At 42.3% G+C, this 19,435-nt stretch overlaps 1 protein-coding gene and 1 long non-coding RNA gene across 2 annotated transcripts in view; one reads left to right on the forward strand and one right to left on the reverse strand.

The window, feature by feature from the left end:
* Positions 1 to 16,120, reverse strand: part of WDR36 (WD repeat domain 36) — a 43,857-nt gene extending 27,737 nt beyond the window's left edge. The window contains exons 1-5 of the mRNA XM_073677431.1: positions 15,853 to 16,120; positions 13,603 to 13,630; positions 13,123 to 13,223; positions 10,959 to 11,076; positions 716 to 848 (exon numbers count right to left, since the gene is read on the reverse strand). Of these exons, the coding sequence (XP_073533532.1) occupies positions 716 to 848; positions 10,959 to 11,076; positions 13,123 to 13,223; positions 13,603 to 13,630; positions 15,853 to 16,011 (539 nt within the window). The 5' untranslated portion in view covers positions 16,012 to 16,120. The remainder of the gene's footprint in view (positions 1 to 715; positions 849 to 10,958; positions 11,077 to 13,122; positions 13,224 to 13,602; positions 13,631 to 15,852) is intronic.
* Positions 16,116 to 17,766, forward strand: LOC141264974 (uncharacterized). The gene is made up of 2 exons (XR_012320030.1): positions 16,116 to 16,220; positions 17,348 to 17,766. It is a non-coding gene; the product is annotated as an uncharacterized lncRNA (long non-coding RNA).
* Positions 17,767 to 19,435: the final 1,669 nt, after the last annotated feature.

A 19,435-nucleotide genomic window follows, 5' to 3' on the forward strand; every position in this document is an offset into this window, starting at 1 on the left:
TTAGAATAATAACCTCTGCAGTAGTGGCATACTTCAGCCATACCATTATGATTCTTTAACTTTATGGATAAGGCAAAAACTTTATGAACTGTCCTCAGATTTTGTTTGTTGTTTATTATATAAAAATGCCTAGAGCTAATATTTTAAGCAATATATGCGATAATGGATCGTTGAACCAACCTTTACATTTGTGAAATACTTTGCATCTAATGCATGACGAAGATAAAACAATGGGGCGCTGATTTAAAAGGGGTTTCTGGGACTATAATATTTATTTATTTATTTTTTACTATGGGCCTAAGAACAGGCAGGTAGTTGCCAACTACCTGGCACGGGCTCAGAGTGGCCACTGACCGCTCCTGGTGGCGATTCTACTGCTCCACATCAACAGAGCAGCTCTTCATCTTCCAGGCTGCTCTGTCGACAAGGCGAGACTGCTGGCGTCATGCTGATTGACATCCGGCTTCCCATAGTTTAGCAGGGGGGAGCAAGCTGTCAATTAGCATGACATCGGCAGTCACGCCCCATTAAAGAGCAGAGCAGAAGAGAAACAGCTACTCTGTCGACATGACGCGGCGGAAGCCGCAGAATCGCCGGCAGGAGCAGTCTGTAACCGCTGTGAGCCGGCAAACATTGGTGGCGTGCAGAACAGGCACGTAAGTAAATAGGAAAAATGCCCTGGATTACCCTTTAATTGCAGAAATTTCTTACTTACTTGGATTTCACATTCCACAACTGAAGAGAGCCTTGCTGACTTCCTAGGAGGATTTTGTTCAAGTATGTGCTTGGATGCATTATTGCAGAAATAGCAAAACTGTTTTTCTCAAAATTCAGCTGTAAATATTCCTCTGTGGAAAAATAAAATATTTAAATATCTGTTTAAAATATTAAATATTTTGCTCTTTAATTGGCTGATATTATAATTCTGAAGAAGAACATAGCATTTGGATTATAAAACAAAGCAAGTGCTCTAGTAAAGAATCACAGTCCATTTTGTGTAATTATGGTAAAGAATGACTGTTCACAATACAAAACAGAATTGGGGGCAACTAAATTTGTGAATTGAGCCAGACAGTTCTGTGGCATTAAATACACATTATAAACCCGTATATTATGGGTTTTCGAGTCCATCATCACTTTTCAAAAGTGAGAAGAAAAGAAAGAGGTTCTCTATAGAAGCACGAGTTCACCAAGGGTCTGACAGGTTTACCATCACTAAATAAAGACAGTGCTACACCTGCTCATAGAAAAGAATATACAATCGTGGCTAAAATTTTTTAGACTGACACAAATTTTGGTTTCCATAATGTTTGCCCCTTTTTTATCTAGATTGTTACGAAGAGTTATCAGATAAATTGCAAAATCATTCCTTGCCATGAAAATTAAGTTCTGGGGAATATGTCACCAATGAAAAATGTTTCTCAACAATTGAAAAAAAATGTAAAGTATTATTGATGTAAGGAAAAAAAAAAAAAAGAAAAAAAAAAATTAACCCCCTAATGACCGGAGCATTTTCCGTTTTCGCTTTTTGCTCCCCTTGTTCTCAAGAGTCATAACTTCTTTATTTTTCGGTTAATATGGCCATGTGAGGGCTTGTGTTTTGCGGGACGAGTTGTACTTTTGAACGCCATCACTGGTTTTACCATATCGTGTACTGCAAAACAGAATTTTTTTCCCAAGTGCGGTGAAATTGCAAAAAAAAAGTGCAATTCCAGTTTTTTTTTTTTTTTACCACGTTCACTGAAAGCTAAAACTGACCTCCCATTATTATTCTCCAGGTCACTATGAGTTCGTAGACACCAAACATGTATAGGTTCATTTTTATTTAAGTGGTGAAAAAAAAAAAATCAAAGGTTTACTAAAAAAAAAAAAAAAAAAAAAAATGGTGCCATTTTCCGAGACCTGTAGGATCTCCAATTTTCGTGATTTGAGGGCAGGTGAGGGCTTATTTTTTGCGTGCCGAGCTGACGTTTTTATTGATACTAATTTGGGGTAGATCCGATGTTTTGATCGCCCGTTATTGCTGCGACCAAAAAACGTAATTCTGGCGTTTAGAATTTTTTTCTTGTTACGTCGTTTACAGATTGGATTAATTATTTTTTTATATTGATAGATCAGGCGATTCTGAACGCAGCAAAGCCAAATATGGGTATTTGTTTTTTTTTATTGTTTTATTTTAAATAGGATGAAAGGGGGGTGATTTAAACTTTTATATTTTTTATATTTTTAAAAACATTTTTAAAATGTGGTCAGCACTCATAGCAAATCTGGACATGACAGCCACAGGGGTCTCCTGCAGACCCCGGGCTGTCATGCCAGCCCATCGGTGACCCGCGATCATGTGAAGCGCTTCCGGCGCGGTGCTGTTAAATGCCGCTGTCAAAGATTGACAGCGTCATTTAACTAGTTAAACGGAATCTGTCACCCCCTGGGACCTATCAGACTGCCAATATGGGCATACAGGTGATAGAAATGTGAATCTATACTTACCTGTATGTCCCATATTAGCGGTCTTGTGGCTGTGAAATTGCTTTTTATTACTTGTGGGTTACACTGTGTTCCCGTCCAGGGGACGGGAAGAAGTCCCGCTTACTTGTTTAATTAAAATATTTCTTCCCTCCCCTGTGATGTGCAATTCCCATGGCCGGATCCCGCGCACTTCACCTGTTATTTCCCTGCCGTCCGTGTATAAATGTAGAGCAGGGATCTAGTGTGCAGCCGCCAGGAAGTCAGAGTGACTTCTCTGCTCTACACTTGTACACAGACGGCAGGGAATAACAGGTGATGTGCGCAGGAGCGGGATCCGGCCATGGGAACTGCACATCACAGGTCACTGACGTGCAGGGGAGGGGAGAAATATTTTAATTAAACAAGTAAGCAGGATTTTTCCTCCCCTTTTAAAAGTCAGAACTTTATTTTTCCGTCAATATAGCCATTTCTGTTTCTTTGCGGGACGGGTTGTACTTTTGAATGACACCATACCACATAGTGTACTGGAAGACGGAAAAAAAAATTCTAAGTGCTTTGAAATTGCATAAAAAGTGCAATTTTACAATGTTTTTTTTTGTTTTGTTTTTTTTTACATGTTCACTGTATGGTAATACTGGGCAATCTGATTTCCCTAGTCAGGACAAGTATGCAGATACCAAACATGTATAGTTTTTTTTTTTATTTAAGTGGTGAAAATTTTTTATGGAAATTTGTCAAAAAACAAACAAAAAAAAACAAGGTTACTTACCGGTAGCCGGTTGTTTTTCCTGAACCCATGACAGCACACCTTGAGAGAGGGATCCGCCCCCTCAAGGACAGGAAACAGTCTGAAATAAAAGGGCGGTACCTCTCCCTCGCTTCATTTGATTACAGAGCATTGAGAGGACCTCCCGAACCAGAAAAAAGGGGGTGGGGGGGGGGGGGGACGGGGACCAGGGGTGCTGTCATGGGTTCAGGAAAAACAGGCTACCGGTAAGTAACATTGGTGTTTTCCCCTCACCCATGACAGCACAACTTGAGAGAATTTTGGAAAATTATGAGCACCCTACGGACGGACCACCGCCTGAAGTACCCTTCTCCCAAAGGTGAGGTCAGAGGAGGACAGATCCAACCGATAGTGCTTATAGAAGGTGGATGGTGTAGACCAAGTAGCAGCTCTACATATCTAATCGATTGAGACGTCTGCCCTCTCCGCCCAGGAAGCTGCTACGGCTCTGGTGGAATGAGCCTTGACATTATCCAGGGCCGAAACTCCTGTGGATGTATAGGCTAGACAAATGGCCTCCCTAAGCCACCTAGAAATGGTACCCTTGGACACCCCGTGACCTTTCCTACTCCCCTGAAAGGCCAGGAACAAGGAATGGTCCTTCCTCCATTCACTAGAATGTTAATTTCATAACCTAGTTGTTAGGAGATTAACTTCCCCAGGGTTTTTCGGATTGCTGCAAAACGAGGGTAATACAATCTCCTGGTTACTGTGGAATCTAGACACCACTTTGGGAAGATATGCTGGATCTGGACGCAAGGTGACCCTATCATCATGAATTTGCATGTACGGAGGATCGAATGAAAGGGCCTGCAGGTCACCCACCCTACGAGCTGATGTTAAGGCCACTAAAAGGATGGTTTTAAGGGTGAGGATCTTTGGAGAGACGTCCTGTAGGGGCTCGAACGGGTCACTGGTAAGTGCGTTCAAGACCAGATTCAGGTCCCAGAAAGGAACTTTAAGGGACCGAACCGGTCTGGCTCTGGCGCAGGACTTAATAAATCTAGAGACCCACTTGTTCCCAGCCAAGTTACAATTATACAGTGCCCCCAAGACAGACACCTGAACTTTAAGAGTCCCCGTGGCTAGACCCAGGTCACGCACCTTTTGCAGAAACTCCAGGATTCCCTTGATTGGAGGCTTGTCTGATAACGGGGCATCTATAAAATCCAGGAACTTCCCCCAGACTCGGCTATAAATTTTAGTTGTTATTGGTTTCCTACTACCCAGTAGGGTAGAGACTAAACCTGGTGAAAAACCCTTGTTGCTTAGTAGAGATTCCACGCCGCAAGATGGAATCCTCTGGCTTGGGCGTGGAATACCTGAGTGAGAAGATCCGGCCTCTCTGGTAGAACCCAGGGATCTGAAACCGACATTAGAGAACCAGGGTCTCTTGGGCCAAAAAGGGGCTATGAGAATCTTCCTCACCACTGCCAATACTAACGGGGGAAAGGCATAGGCCTTCCTGAACTTCCAAGGGATCTGGAGGGCAACTACAGCATGGGGATTTTCAGCTGGGTTCAAGGAACAGAATCTGTCTACCTTCCTGTTTGCTCTCGTGGCGAACAGATCTATGTCTGGTTGCCCCCATAACTGGACATTCTGTCAGAAGACCAACGGGTTGAGGCTCCACTCCCCCTGTCTTATGGTGTGGCAGCTGAGAAAATCTGCCCTTGTGTTTTCCACCCCTCTTATGTGTAGGGCACTGAGGGATGGGAGATGTTGCTCTGCCAGATGTAGGATTCTGTCTGCCACAGTCATCAGGGAGCGTGACCTTGTTCCCCCCTGGTGATTTACATAGGCTACTGTTGTCCAGTTGTCGGACCAGACCTGGACAGGGTGACCCTGAATGCGAGGAAGGAAGCCTATCAGGGATTTCTCCACTGCCCAAAGTTCTTTTAAGTTTGAGGATGCCCCCATCTCGTGGTATGCCCAGTGACCCTGCACTGAGAGCTCTGCTAGATGACCCCCCCCATCCGGAGCCGCTCACATCGGTTGTAATCACCCGGTCTACTGGTCTGGACCACTGTATGCCTGAGGTCAGATTTTCCCTGTTTGTCCACCATGAAAGGGAATCTACAGCTTCTATGAGAGCGAAAACTTCCTTTCTAAACGCCCATTGAAGGATCTCTGCGCTGACAGGACCTCCCACTGAAGAAGTCTCATATGCCCTTGAGCCCATCTGACTGCTGGGAGACAGGCAGTCAGAGCCCAGGAGGGACATTGCTTCTCTCAGGGACATCACTGGAGACCGTATGGCTTTCGAGACTAAACTGATTACTTTGTGGACCTTATCTTTTGGGAGGAAGCAGGCTTGGAGACGAGAATCCAGGATTAGATCCAGGAAAATTTGAGTCCTTGAGGGGGTTAATGTTGATTTTTGGGTACTTATCAACCATCCTAGCTGTTGCAACACCGCCGTGACTTCTAGAAGTTGACTGGAGCAGTGGACTTCTGATTTCCCTATTACCAAAAAGTCGTCTAAGTAGGGAACGATCACTACGTTTTTAGTTTCATATTGTTTTATTTGAAAAGGAACAATAAATTCGGTGACAATTACCCCACACAGGGGGAGTATAATACTATTCATGTCCATTTGTCCCTTCGCTTTTTACATTTTTACAGTAACACATCAAACAAATACAAATAAGACTCCAGACTCAACATGGGAAGGGGAGGGAATGGATATCCAGAGGTTACCATGTCAATCATTTTTCCTAAATCTCATTGTCCACCTTTAATTTGTTACAAATGGATAGGCAAACTCAAAGTGACCCAAATGACACGTAATATGATGTCCTTTAATTAGGCCTACCAAGCTAATATGATCCAATCATGCCCATCTTTATATACAAACTCCATATCAAGGGGAAATACGCAGGGCTGCAGCTAGCTGTGTGTCCGTGTGAAAATCTATCCAGGGGGTCAAGGTGTCGAAGTATGTTATCAGGCTGTCAGTTCTTGTGGCTTCTATTCTTTCGTGTAACATTATTGTATTAAACGATCACTACGTTTTTGATTCGTAGAAAGGCTGTTACTTCTGCTATTAATTTCATGAATACTCTCGGGGCTGTGGAGAGGCAAAAGGTAGGGCAGTAAACTGAAAATGCCTCAGTTCTTCCTGAATGAACAGGGCTACTCTCAGATATTTCTGGTAGTCTGGATGAATTGGGACATGATAATATGCGTCCTTCAAGTCTATTACTGCCATAAAGCAATTGTAGTGCAAGAGCTTCACTGCCGAGCTCACTGACTCCATCTTGAAAGTCTGGTTCTCTATCAACAGGTTTACACTCTTGAGGTTGATGATGGTCCTTAAGGACCCATTTGTTTTTTATATCATGAACAGAGGGGAATAGAATCCCTTCCCCTTTGTGATATCGGAACTTCGAGAAGGACCCGTTTCTCTACTAGCTCCAATATTTCTGACTCCAGAGCTATCTGTTCTTCCTGGCCCTTCCTCTTGGGGGTAATCATAAAGGTCCGGCGAGGAATCTGGTTGAACCGCATCTTCAGGCCACCACTCACAATCTTCAGAATCCAGGGGTTTGATGTAATGGCTTCCCAAGCTGGAATAAAGTGGGAAAGTCTTCTCCCTACCTCCGGTCTAGTGTCATTGGGAATACTTTTTAGTAATGGAGGAGGATCCTGCAAACATATAGCCCAACTCCTTCTTTGATTTGGACTCCCATCTTCTCCTGTCTACTGGAGGGCGACCCCAATTAAATTTCCTTCTCCGAAAACAATCTTTTTGATTCCCCCGAAAATCCTGGGAAACCTTTGCTCCTGTCGCCCGCTTTTTCTAAAAGGTCATCCAGCTTCTGGCCAAACAGGAGTCTGCCGTCACAAGGGAGGGAACATAACTTATGTTTGGATTGTAGGTCACCCGGACAACCCTTGAGCCACAAGGCCAGTCTGGCAGCATTAGATAAATTTGCTGATCTAGCCGAAAGTCTAACTGAGTCCGCAGAAGAGTCTGCTAGTAAGGCAGACGCTGCCTGCATTAGGGGCAGATTAGAAAGGATTCTATCCCTAGGGATCTTTTTATCCCTAAGCTGGTCTTCCAATTGTTGGAGCCACACCAAGAGAGACCTTGCAACATAGGTGCCTGCTACCGCAGGCTTCAGGCCTCCTGCTGCAGCCTCCCAAGTGTGACATAGAAAGGAGTCAGCCTTTTTATCAAAGGCATCTTTTAGGATGCCTGAATCCTCCAAGGGTAGGGATGATTTTTTTGGATGATCTGGCCACTACCCCGTCAACTTTGGGGATTTTATCCCAAGGCTCAGAGTCCTTCTCCTCAAAGGGGTACCTTCTCTTAGAGAAGGAGGGCAAGGCCCCTGATCTTTCTGGTTTCCTCCTTTCTCGGTCAATAAGTCCCTGAATTTTAGGGTTTACCGGAAAGGAGAGTCTTTTTTTCTCCAAGGCCCGCAAACATAAGGTCTTCCCGGGATCTGGTTGCGTTCTCCTCCCCCAGACACATGGTTGATCTGACTGCCCTGACCAGTTTGTCCGTACCCTCAATCGGGAAGCAGGGTCTACCATTATCCGATGAGGAAGAGGATGATGAATCACTCAGCCATAGATCCACAGACTGGGAGGAATCAGAGTTGGAGGAGACATCCTTATGGGATTTTTTTCTTCCCTCTAAGTAACCCCTTCAGGGACCCTTGAACCTCTGCGTGGACTATGGATTTTAGATTGGATGCGAAATCCAGAGAACTTTCTGCTATGGTTTTATTAATGCAGCTTGAGCAAAGCTGTTTTTGCCAATCTGTGGGAAGGGAAATTTGGCATAGGGCACAAATCCTGTGCTTTTGCTTGGCGCTACTCTTCTTAGGCTCTGGATTCGGAGGCTGTGGCGGAACATGCGATGATTCCTTTCTGGATGGTTCAGAGGTGTTCGATACCTTGCTCCTGCGGCTGCCACTACGATCGCTCGAGCGGCTGTCCATGTGCCTCCGGTTCAAGGGCCCTCCCTGCCTTCCCAGGCCGAGGCTCCAAAAAAAAGAAACCGGCCCAGGAGCGCTTTACAGGACGCCACCATCTTGGATCGGGCGCTGACCTCTGACATCACTCGGCACCGCTTGTTCAATGGTGGTGCAGTCAACAAGCGGTGGACACCGCGTTCACACTGGACTGCATACAGGTCAGCACACCACAGCCATTGCCACGAACGTACCATTTCTGATTTATACTACAAAGTATACATTGACAGTTTTCAGATCAGCAACCGTAGTGGATTTTATCCACCATCATGACCCTTGCCTTGTACACTGATGAAGGTCCCGAGGGACCGAAACGTTTGTCTATTCTATTGTACCTACTTCATTAAAAACTCTATATAATTTTTCACTAAAATCTTGAGTGTGGGGTTTTTCTAATATATAAATTACTATGATCTAAGCTGCGGCACTCAGATCACAGTAATGAGAGGTGAGCATTCATCAGGTCTGGGCACTAGCACTACTGTAGTGATTTTATCCAGTGACATGTACTCACTGCTGGATGAAGTCACTGCCGCAGCCCTGTTTGCTTGGATCTGATGAGCGTTCACCGGTTATTACTGTGAACAAAGTATCACAATGACATGACTTCTCTGCTCAGATCACAATAATGTGTTTGTCAAATCAAAGCACCAGGACTGTGGCAGTGACTTCACCAGCAGTAAGTACACGTCACTGGATGACGTCAATGCCGCATCGCTGGTGCTTATACCTAGGGAATGCTCACCGGTAACAACAGTAATCTGAGCGTCACAATGACATGACAGCTCTGCTCAGATCACAACAATTACAGGTGACAAGAGAAAAATTTTAAACCAGTGCACAGCTCTCGACTAATTAAAACGGTGCTGAGATAAGATGCCGACTGCAGTCTCCTATGCCATGTGACTGCCATATTTGTGGTGAGTATCGTGCCCCGACACTTATAAACACTAGCAAATAATAATGGCAGCCCACAGCAACCCATTTAAAAATGAAACTTTTAAATGTAAAATCCAAAACATTTAAAGGGAATCTGTCACCACATTGGAGCGATCTGACCTACTAAGATGGGCATATAAGTTATAGACTGCTGAAAAGAGTCATACCTGTATGTCTAATGAATGATGAGTTGTGGAAATATCATCTTTTGACAAGACATGCTTACTATGCAGGAGGGAGGAAGGAAGTCAGGAGTGCATTTTTCTTGGCGCCGAAGAACACTGGGAGAGGAAGTTACCGTGACTCTCTGGAGGCTGCGCAGAACAAAAGTGAAGCCAATGCCCATAGAAGGCGGAACGGTGAACAGTATCAACTGCAGTCAGAATGCGCAAGCGTGGGACGTCACAGGGGCACAGTGACGATGTGGGAGAAAGATGGGATAATGAAGCGAGAAAGCAGTGTCATCTTCTGGCCAGCGAACGCCCCATAGCCTGAAAGAACTCATTTCCATAAAGCGATAAAAGATTGCTTGTCAGATTGCTCCTAAATCAACCATGTATCCGAACATGAATGACTACAAATAGAGAGGTTCAGTTGCTGTGAAGAAGACTTCAGGGCGGCCCAAAAGTTCAGCAAGTGCCAAGACCATTTCTTAAAATGGATGCAGCCATGGGATTAATTCATCACCAGTACAAAGCTTGCTCAAGCATGGCAGCAGGAAGGTCAGTGCATCTGCATGCACAGTGAGACAAAGGCTTTTGGAGGCTGGGCTGGTGTCATGAAAGTCAGCAAGGGAGCAACTTCACGCAAAGAAAAAAACATCAAGGGCAGACTGCATTATGTAAGACGTACAAGGATTGGACTGCAGAGGACTGAGGTAAAGTTAATTTGTCTGAGGAAATTTTGGGTGCATGGTCAGGAATCTCCCCAGATATCAATCCCATGGAGAAACCGTGGTCAATCTTCAAAAAGTGGGTGGACAAACAAAAGCACAGAAATTGTGATAAACTCCAAGCACTAATTTAGACAATAATGTGTTGCCACCAGTCAAGATTTGGCCCAGGAGCTGTTATCCAACTGCCAGGACGAATTGCAGAAGTCTTGAAAAATAAGGGTATGTGCCCACGATCCGGACGTAGCAGCGCTTTGGATGCAGCATATTTTTGCTGAGTCCAAAACGTTGCGTTCTATTGAACACAGGTAAATCCGCATGTGTTCACTGAACCTGATTTACCGCATTCAATATATTCTATTGGTCAAATTTCTGTTGAGACTAGTGACTCCGCAAGAGAAATTAACATGCTGCTGCCTGCAAGATGCGCCGCATGTCAGTGTCCGCGGGTGATCCGCAGCCTCAGATGCAAGTAGAGTGGACATGTGATTTCTAGAAATCCCATCCACTATGCTGTAACATCTGTCCGCTGCGGGTTTGATACTGCATAAGCACGCACAGTCAAACGGCAGCATTTCCTGATTGTGGGCACATACCCTTAGGGTCAGCACTTTAAATATGGAGTCTTTACATAAACTTGATGTTTTTGTCAATAAAGGTTTAAAAACGTATGTATTGCTGATAATTGAAAGACAGTAACCATAGAGACATATGACTAAAAGCTCTGAAAACACAAAAACTGTGAAAGCCAAAATTTATGTAAGTCTAAAAACTTTTGGTCACAACGTGTCTCTTGTCTTTAGGACAACCCATGGTGCGATACTTAATAAACTTAATGCATTTTACTCCAACACACTTCGCACCCTAAATATTCCATTTTTGTTACCTTGTGATTGGACATCCCAAATAATGACAGTATTGTTGGTATCCACAGAAATTACATGATCACCAAAAGGCAGCACAAGATGAATTTCTGCATCATGACCTTTGTATGTGTGGACAACCTGAAAAAAGAAACAAAAAAACACCAAAGTATATGGAAAGAAAGGCACCGAGCCGTATAGTATAATACAAAGTGACCAGACAAATGTTTTATTTACTTGAAATTCCAAAAAGTAAAAAAAAACGCTTCCACATGGGTTTCTGGAGAATAAATCATATTACAAATATATCTGGCTGACATATTTATAGTGATTTTTGTTTTTTAGAATATCTCCAGTACATAGCTTTCTGAAATAATTCAATATGTTCTTTGTATCAATGTAGTTTATGACCCGCAAATAATTCAACAATACAGATGAATAGTGTACAGTAGTGTGTATTCTGTTAAGTGATCAGAGGCTGTTGAATATTACAGAAAAATTCTCCTTTAAAAGCAATGTATTTAGAGGACACCATTGATGCTGCATCAGAGGCACCATTTTTCATCTGGATTCTGAATACAATGGCTGTGTAGTCTTCTGTAGAATCATAGTATGTTAGAGATGGACGGGACCCCCAGGGTCATCGTGTCCTACCCCCCGCTCAATACTGGATTCACTAAACCATTTCAGACAGATAAACCTGCAAGAAGCAAAATGAACATAAACCCTGCTGTAAATAAATAAAAAGCAAGTGCATTAAATAAAATAGGGTTCTTAGTAACACTGTTTTTGATCAAAAATAGTATATAAGCCATCCCACCATCGACAAGATGAACCCGTTCGGGACGGTCCTACACTGTCTAATATTAAAAACCTTACCATGTTTCAAAGTTGACCTCAATGTGTGAATAAGGGCAGACAAAGGACTGAGTCCCAAACTGTGAACACCAGCCTAGGGAAGGTTTAAATGTATTATCCTGCTCTAGGAAGGGAGGCCACACCCAGGTTTGCACAGAATGCAAAATATACAAAGAAAAAACACAAAATTTGAGCTTGGTTTAAGTTAGTATACATGCAGCACATAAATGTATGTTTCACAATGGCCATGAATCAGAAAAAGCTTCATGAAGCAAAATGAACAAAAACCCTGCTGTAAATAAGTAAAAAGCAAGTGCATTTAAATAAAATAGGGTTCTTAGTAACACTGTTTTTGATCAAAAATAGTATATAAGCCATCCCACCAGCGACCAAGCTCAAACTTTGTCTTTTTTCTTAGTATTTTTTGGATTCTATGCAAACCTGGGTGTGGCCTCCCTTCCTAGAGCAGGATAATACATTTAAAGCTTCCCTAGGCTGGTGTTCACAGTTTGGTCCTTTGTCTGCCCTTATTCACACATTGAGGTCAACTTTGACACACGGTAAGGTTTTTAATATTAGATAGTATAGGACCGTCCCGAGCGGGTTCACCTTGTCGATGGTGGGATGGGGTATATACTATTTTTGATCAAAAACAGTGTTACTAAGAACCCTATTTTATTTAAATGCACTTGCTTTTTATTTATTTACAGCAGGGTTTTTGTTCATTTTGCTTCTTGTAGGTTTTTCTGATTCATGGCCATTGTGAAACATGCATTTATGTGCTGCATGTATACCAACTAAAACCAAGCTCAAATTTTGTGTTTTTTTCATCTCAGACAGATATCTGTCCAGCCTCTGTTTGAAGATTTCCATTGAAGGACAACTCGCCACCTCTCGTGGCCGCCTGTTCCACTCATTGATCACACTCACTGTCAAAAAGGTTTTTTTATAGATGCCTTGTTACAACTCCATACAAACAGTATGCTGTACAGTATAATATGGCCATAGACACGAGACCTAAAGGAGGGCTCCAAAGCAAATAGACACTAAGAATACAGATAAGGTAATATAAACAGCCTCCCATGCCTGGGTACATATATGCGTGTTTCATGGTCCAAGTAAGGACTGGCTTTGGAAGTCCTAACCTAAACCCAACAGCCTCATATATATATATATGCCTATGAGGCTGTTTGAGTCAGGAGACCCACAGTCAGGTTGTACATTGCTGTCTGTACACAGACTGTGAAACATTGATACACGAAGTTGGCCTAAAAGGGAAGAATTCAGTCAAGAGGCAACTAAAGTAATGAAGCAACAGATTTTACAAACCTCTTTGTTCCTAGCAAATGCTTTAAGGAGATTTCCATGAGATGCAAACACCAGCATGCGGTCTGCAGCAAGACAACTAATATTTTCTGGAAGTGCGTTGCCTGAAAGTGGATATATCACATTACAATTATACTGACAAGGTGGATAAATGCTTGCAATGATAAAGGAGCAGAGCAACTTCTCATTACAGTATACAGAAATGGCTTCAATATGATTATTACACAGTGGCTAAATGACTTAGGACCAATTTGGGGTCTTCAATTTGGAAAATTTCCATATGATCTCCATTTATAGAGAATGATCTGTCCGCATACAGTAATACAGCAAAGAAAATAAACAAATGTACACATCATGCAAGTGAAAGCCTGGAGATGTGCACAATGGAAATAACTGAGGTCAGTGAGAAAACAAAACATTTCCACACAAGAATATCATCAGGTTAAACAACTGTAATTTTTTACAAACTGATTCTATACTTACTGGCAGCAACTTGACCAAGCTTGTTTACCTTAAAAAAAATAAAAATAAATAGGATTAACACATAGGAAAAACCTGGATGTTAAGAAGAGCTGGGAAGGAGAGAACTCGGAGGAGAGCCGGTCACTGTGACCTGTCCACTTAATCAATTTGTTCCCAGCTCCCTGTACGTTTTTTCTGAAACCTTGTTGCCTTTCAGAGTAAAACATGGATATTTATAATTACGAAGCCCATCTTTGATTTATGCGGCCCATGATTCCGGAAACCTTTCAATTCAGATACAAGTGCATCTCACTAAATTAGAATATCATCTAAAAGTAAATTTATTTCAGTTCTTCAATACAAAAAGTGAAACTCATTATATAGAGTCATTACAAACAGAGTGATCTATTTCAAGTGTTTATTTCTGTTAATGTTGATGATTATGGCTTACAGCCAATGAAAACACAAAAGTCATTATCTCAGTAAATTAAAATAATTAACAAAAAACATCTGCAAAGGCTTCGTAAGAGTTTAAAAAGGTCCCTTAGTCTGTTTCAGTAGGCTCCACAATCATTGGGAAGACTGCTGACTTGACAGATGTCCAGAGTCTGGAGGAAGAGTGGAGAGGCACACAATCCAAGCTGCTTGAGGTCTAGTGTGAAGTTTCCACAATCAGTGATGGTTTGGGGAGCCATGTCATCTGCTGGTGTAGGTCCATTGTGTATTATCAAGACCAAAGTCAGCACAGTCGTCTACCAGGAAATTTTAGAGCACTTCATGCTTCCCTCTGCCGACAAGCTTTTTGGAGATGGAAATTTCATTCCCCAGCAGGACTTGGCACCTGTCCACACGGCCAAAAGTACCAATACCTGGTTTAAAAACAACAGTATCACTGTGCTTGATAGACCAGCAAACTCACCTGACCTTAACCCCATAGAGAATCTATGGGGTATTGTCAAGAGGAAGATGAGAGACACCAGACCCAACAATGCAGACGAGCTATCAAAGCAACCTGGGCTTCCATAACGCCTCAGCAGTGCCACAGGCTGATCGCCTCCATGCCACGAGGCATTGATGCAGTAATTGATGCAGAAGGAGCCCCGACCAAGTATTGAGTGCATTTACTGAACATCCATTTCAGTAGGCCAACATTTCGGATTTTAAAAACATTTTTCAAGCTGTTATAAATTATTTTAATTTAGTAAGATAATGACTTTTGTGTTTTCATTGGCTGTAAGCCATAATCATCAACATTAACAGAAATAAACACGTGAAATAGATCACTCTGTTTGTAATGATTCTATATAATATACGAGTTTCACTTTTTGTATTGAAAAACTGAAATAAATTTACTTTTTGATGACATTGTAATTTAGTGAGATGCACCTGTATATCATGCACGCACCTTCATAAGGAATACGCGGGAAAAGTACAAGTAGTGAGACAACAATGTTTCCTCCAGCGAGGACATGTCCACAATCATACATTTAAACGAATTGTTCCACCTATAGATATACTGCTCAAAATAACCTGTTCACAAAGGGTTCCCAACTGGGCCCTCTAGCAATCAGCTGTGGTTTGTGGACAGAGCAGGTCAGTTTGTCCCCACCACCCACTAGTTTATAAAGGCAGCAGCTTTAGGATAATAGAAAGTCAACATTAAATTTAACCAGCTTCATATTTTACATGGTGAATGGTGGTGTCCTGATCTTGGGATATTGTATAAAGCAGGTTAGGAAGCCTTGGAAACAAACTGATTCCTATGTCACGTCTCTCCCCATATTTATTTTAGAACTTATAACAAAATTAAACCAGTGAGCTAAAAATAACCGGATTTCTTCCATGTCTGATCAAGTGAAAACATCACTTCTGTGCTGCGACTCGTCATATCGCCGGGTATGTGACACTCATCAGCACAGTCTACCTATAAGCAGTGACGGGCAGTCCCACACGGATCCCTATTAAGTATGTATTCACAGGCAGGAGAACACATTTACAGTAAAATCACCGCAGTCAGATGCAGGTGGAGAGTTTCAGTAGGATCAGGAGCTGAACATCACAATTTAACCCCCAGTGAGAGCTATTCGGACACACAAGTGGCTCCCATTTTACAGAGCCGGCTCGCCTGCTAATGACCCATCAGTAAGGTGTAAGGACGCAGTGATCACTACTGACCACAATCAGTCTGCTCCTTGTAGTGCATCATGCCTCATAGACAAGCTGCCACAAGCCTCCTGTATATTACCACCACTGCACTGCCAGCATACTCACATTATACGTGTGGAAAGTCTTCCCCACAGCCGTGACCAGGTAAAACTCCTTGTGCTTCTTGTGGTAGCGCACTACGTGGGGTAAGTGATTACTGTACATGCCCATGGAGCGGTACCCGGTGAATAACACGCTTCCCCGGCCTCCTTTTTCCGCCTCCATGTTTCAGCACAGCAGCTAGCCGGATGCACCGTGACAACCACGTGTAGGCAAGCTGCAGGCTCCACAACACGGGCTGCAATAGGACTTCCGGCTGTGAGTGTCGCACTCTCACTCTTCCGCCGCGCAGATGCCTGCACTTGTGTTCCACGCTGTCCTGGTTCCTAGGAGAGTGGGACGATGTTTCTGTGGCGCTGTCAGCTGCTGGCGCGGTAATACTTAGCGGCGGGTCTAGTTATTTCTTCATCTCTTATTAGTGTATATTCTTATTGTTTACTTGTATTATATATATATATATATATATATATATATATATATATATTAGTGTCAGTATAGGACAAGGGTGAATAGGCTGCTTCAAGGGGCTCATCAGGAGCTGCATTGTGTTTTATAATGGCTTCCTGCTGCCTCATAGCTTCTAAAAACAGATTACAACCCTATACTGTATCAGTGTAACTGTGAATTCACACTATGCAGATTTGGTTGCAGAAATTTCTGTGACTGAAATTGATGCCATTCCTGCATGGGGGCAGGTCTGGGACTTTCTACAACTAAATCTGCACACATACCTCCCAACTTATGAAGAACAGAAAGAGGGACTAGTCATGTGGGGCACATAGCACATCGCGGTTAATTTTGACCACAGCTCTAGCCACACCAATTTACCATTTCTTTCCACACTGGCAGGAGGAGTTGTCAGAGGGGCGGTGGTAGTGAGGAAAATTCAGAAGATGCAGGGGGACTGTCCGCTGTATTCGGGATAGTTGGGACTAGAGATGAGCAGGAGGATTCATGGGACTCTGGTCCAGCATGCAAGTCAGTGTTACCTGACAGCTGGACGGGAGGCCGCAAATCTATTACCCTCGGGGGGGGGGGGGGGGGGGTTGTTCATTCATTTACAGCCGTAGCAGCGAGAATTTTCTCATTTTTATTGATTCTTCACTATACAACATCTGGCTTTTTTTGTTTCTATAAGACTGTGTTCACATGTAGCATAAATACTGTGTTTTTTGTTTTCTGCAGATGAGCGCACAAAACTACACAATAACAATCTTCTCTATTGCATTTTTTATGCCCTTTCCTCCTCATTTGATGCATTTTTCATGCAGATGCAAAGCTGCATTTTTAAATGTTTTTTTATAGTACAGAAAAGTTTTGATTCTGCACTTTAAAAAGCAACTGCAGTTTTTTACATGCTTTTTTTAGGCTCCACATAGAAGACAAGGGAGAAAAAATGTCTGTAAGCCATAATCATCAACATTAACAGAAATAAACACTTGAAATAGATCACTCTGTAATGACTCTATATAATATATGAGTTTCACTTTTTGTATTGAAGATGTTAAATAAATTAATTTAAAACACAGTGGACCTACACCAGCAGATGACATGGCTCCCCAAACCACCACTGATTGTAGAAACTTCACACTAGACCTCAAGCAGCTTGGATTGTGGCCTCTCCACTCTTCCTCCAGACTCTGGACATCTGTCAAGTCAGCAGTCTTCCCAATGATTGTGGAGCCTACTGAAACAGACTAAGGGACCTTTTTAAACGCTTAGGAAGCCTTTGCAGATGTTTTTTGTTAATTATTTTAATTTACTGAGATAATGACTTCTGTGTTTTCATTGGCTGTAAGCCATAATCATCAACATTAACAGAAATAAACACGTGAAATAGATCACTCTGTAATGACTCTATATAATATGAGTTTCACTTTTTGTATTGAAGAACTGAAATAAATTAACTTTTTGATGATATTCTATTTTAGTGAGATGCACCTGTATGTGACCAGAATGAACACTCATTTCCAGCAGATAATACCTAGCACCTGTCCCTATACTAAATGTTGCTAACACAGCGGTATTAATAGGGAATAGAATATAATTTTTTTTCCATTGCAGCAGCAAGGACTATAAGGCAATAATCTCTGACTACATACCAGTAATACACTATCCCTAGTGCGATAGCTCACCGTACTCAAATTGCAGATAAGAGAGGTAATATAGTAATATTGTACAATATAGAATAGATTTGAATCGGCCCTGAAAAAAAAATTTTTTTGTCCGTAGCAGCACATAGGACTGTATATTCCCCAGCAGTGTTGATGAAATTAGTGGAGCGTTTCGCATCTACTCCGCCTGATATGGAGGAGGCCAGGATCTTCTGTAGTTACTGTACCAAGTCTCCTGTCCCTGCTGTGAAATCCTGTCTGCAGTGTGAGAACTCTCTATGTGACGAACAACTGACAGCCCACAACAAGGCACTGGATCATATACTAATAGAACTCACCGGCTTTTTAGGTTTCCAAAAATGTTCCATCAACTAGAAGGTAAAGCAACAAAGAGGAGAACATTGAGTTTAGCGGTTAAAAAACATAATTTTTATTAATTCAATTTCTTAAAAAATTGCATGTATATTATAGTATACAGTTTTAGATGTAGAGATGGGACGCCCCCTGAGGAAGCTACACTGCGAAAGCGCGCGTTTGGGGCTGGGCTGAGGACCTGGCACGGATCCCACTAACATGGGTATGCATTACCTCTGATTCTTTCTTTGACCTCTTAGTCTGGAGGGAGCTCTCTTCATATTCATGCCTTCTTGGCATACTTCATTAATATACTTGCTGCTAGGGCTCCCTTATACAGGTCCTCTACTTTTTATGAGTGTTCATTACTGCAGGGACTGTAAAGATATAATCTACTGGGTAATCTGCTGCACGGAAGTTATGCACAAGATATTATATGTATTATCAATCTAATTATTCACTCTCTTCTATGTGCAAGACACCTGTGCTGCATGATTCATCAGGTAGATTATTGCATGGACCACTACATATAACATTGTATGGACTACCAATGTATCTCTACCTCTCCCCGTGTAGTGTGCTTGCTATAAATTCTACCTGAGCCCTTTATCTATGTTCAATGAATGCAGTTGATTTTTGCAACCCATGTATTTGTTTTGTGCCTGGGTACTTCAGCCCTTACTGGGTACCCATCTCTACATCTAAAACTGTATACTATAATATACATGCAATTTTTTAAGAAATTGAATTAATAAAAATTATGTTTTTTAACCGCTAACCTCAATGTTCTCCTCTTTGTTGCTATAATGATATGAGTTGTTTGGCTTGAATTTAGGGCACTTACCCGACACTAAACTAGTAATGTTTGCTTTGGAACGTAAATATATGTGTATATCAACTAGAAGGTGGAGCCTCCGAAAAGCAGTTTTTCCCATTACTAAGGAGTGGGTCTCCTAGACTGGTAAAGCATATGTACTAAGTGCAAGGGATGCCAAAAATTAGAAGGAGGCACTCCAATACTGTCACGCTAGGTATGGGGAAAACCCAGTGTATAATGATGGGAAAAGGGGAGGGAGCCCTACAAAGAGAGAGGGAAAGGGTAGAATGGAGACCCCTAAACA

Source organism: Phyllobates terribilis, unplaced genomic scaffold, assembly GCF_046119375.1.
Source record: "Phyllobates terribilis strain yellow unplaced genomic scaffold, ASM4611937v1 Scaffold_1__5_contigs__length_1240528914, whole genome shotgun sequence".
Taxonomy (NCBI): Eukaryota; Metazoa; Chordata; class Amphibia; order Anura; family Dendrobatidae; genus Phyllobates; species Phyllobates terribilis.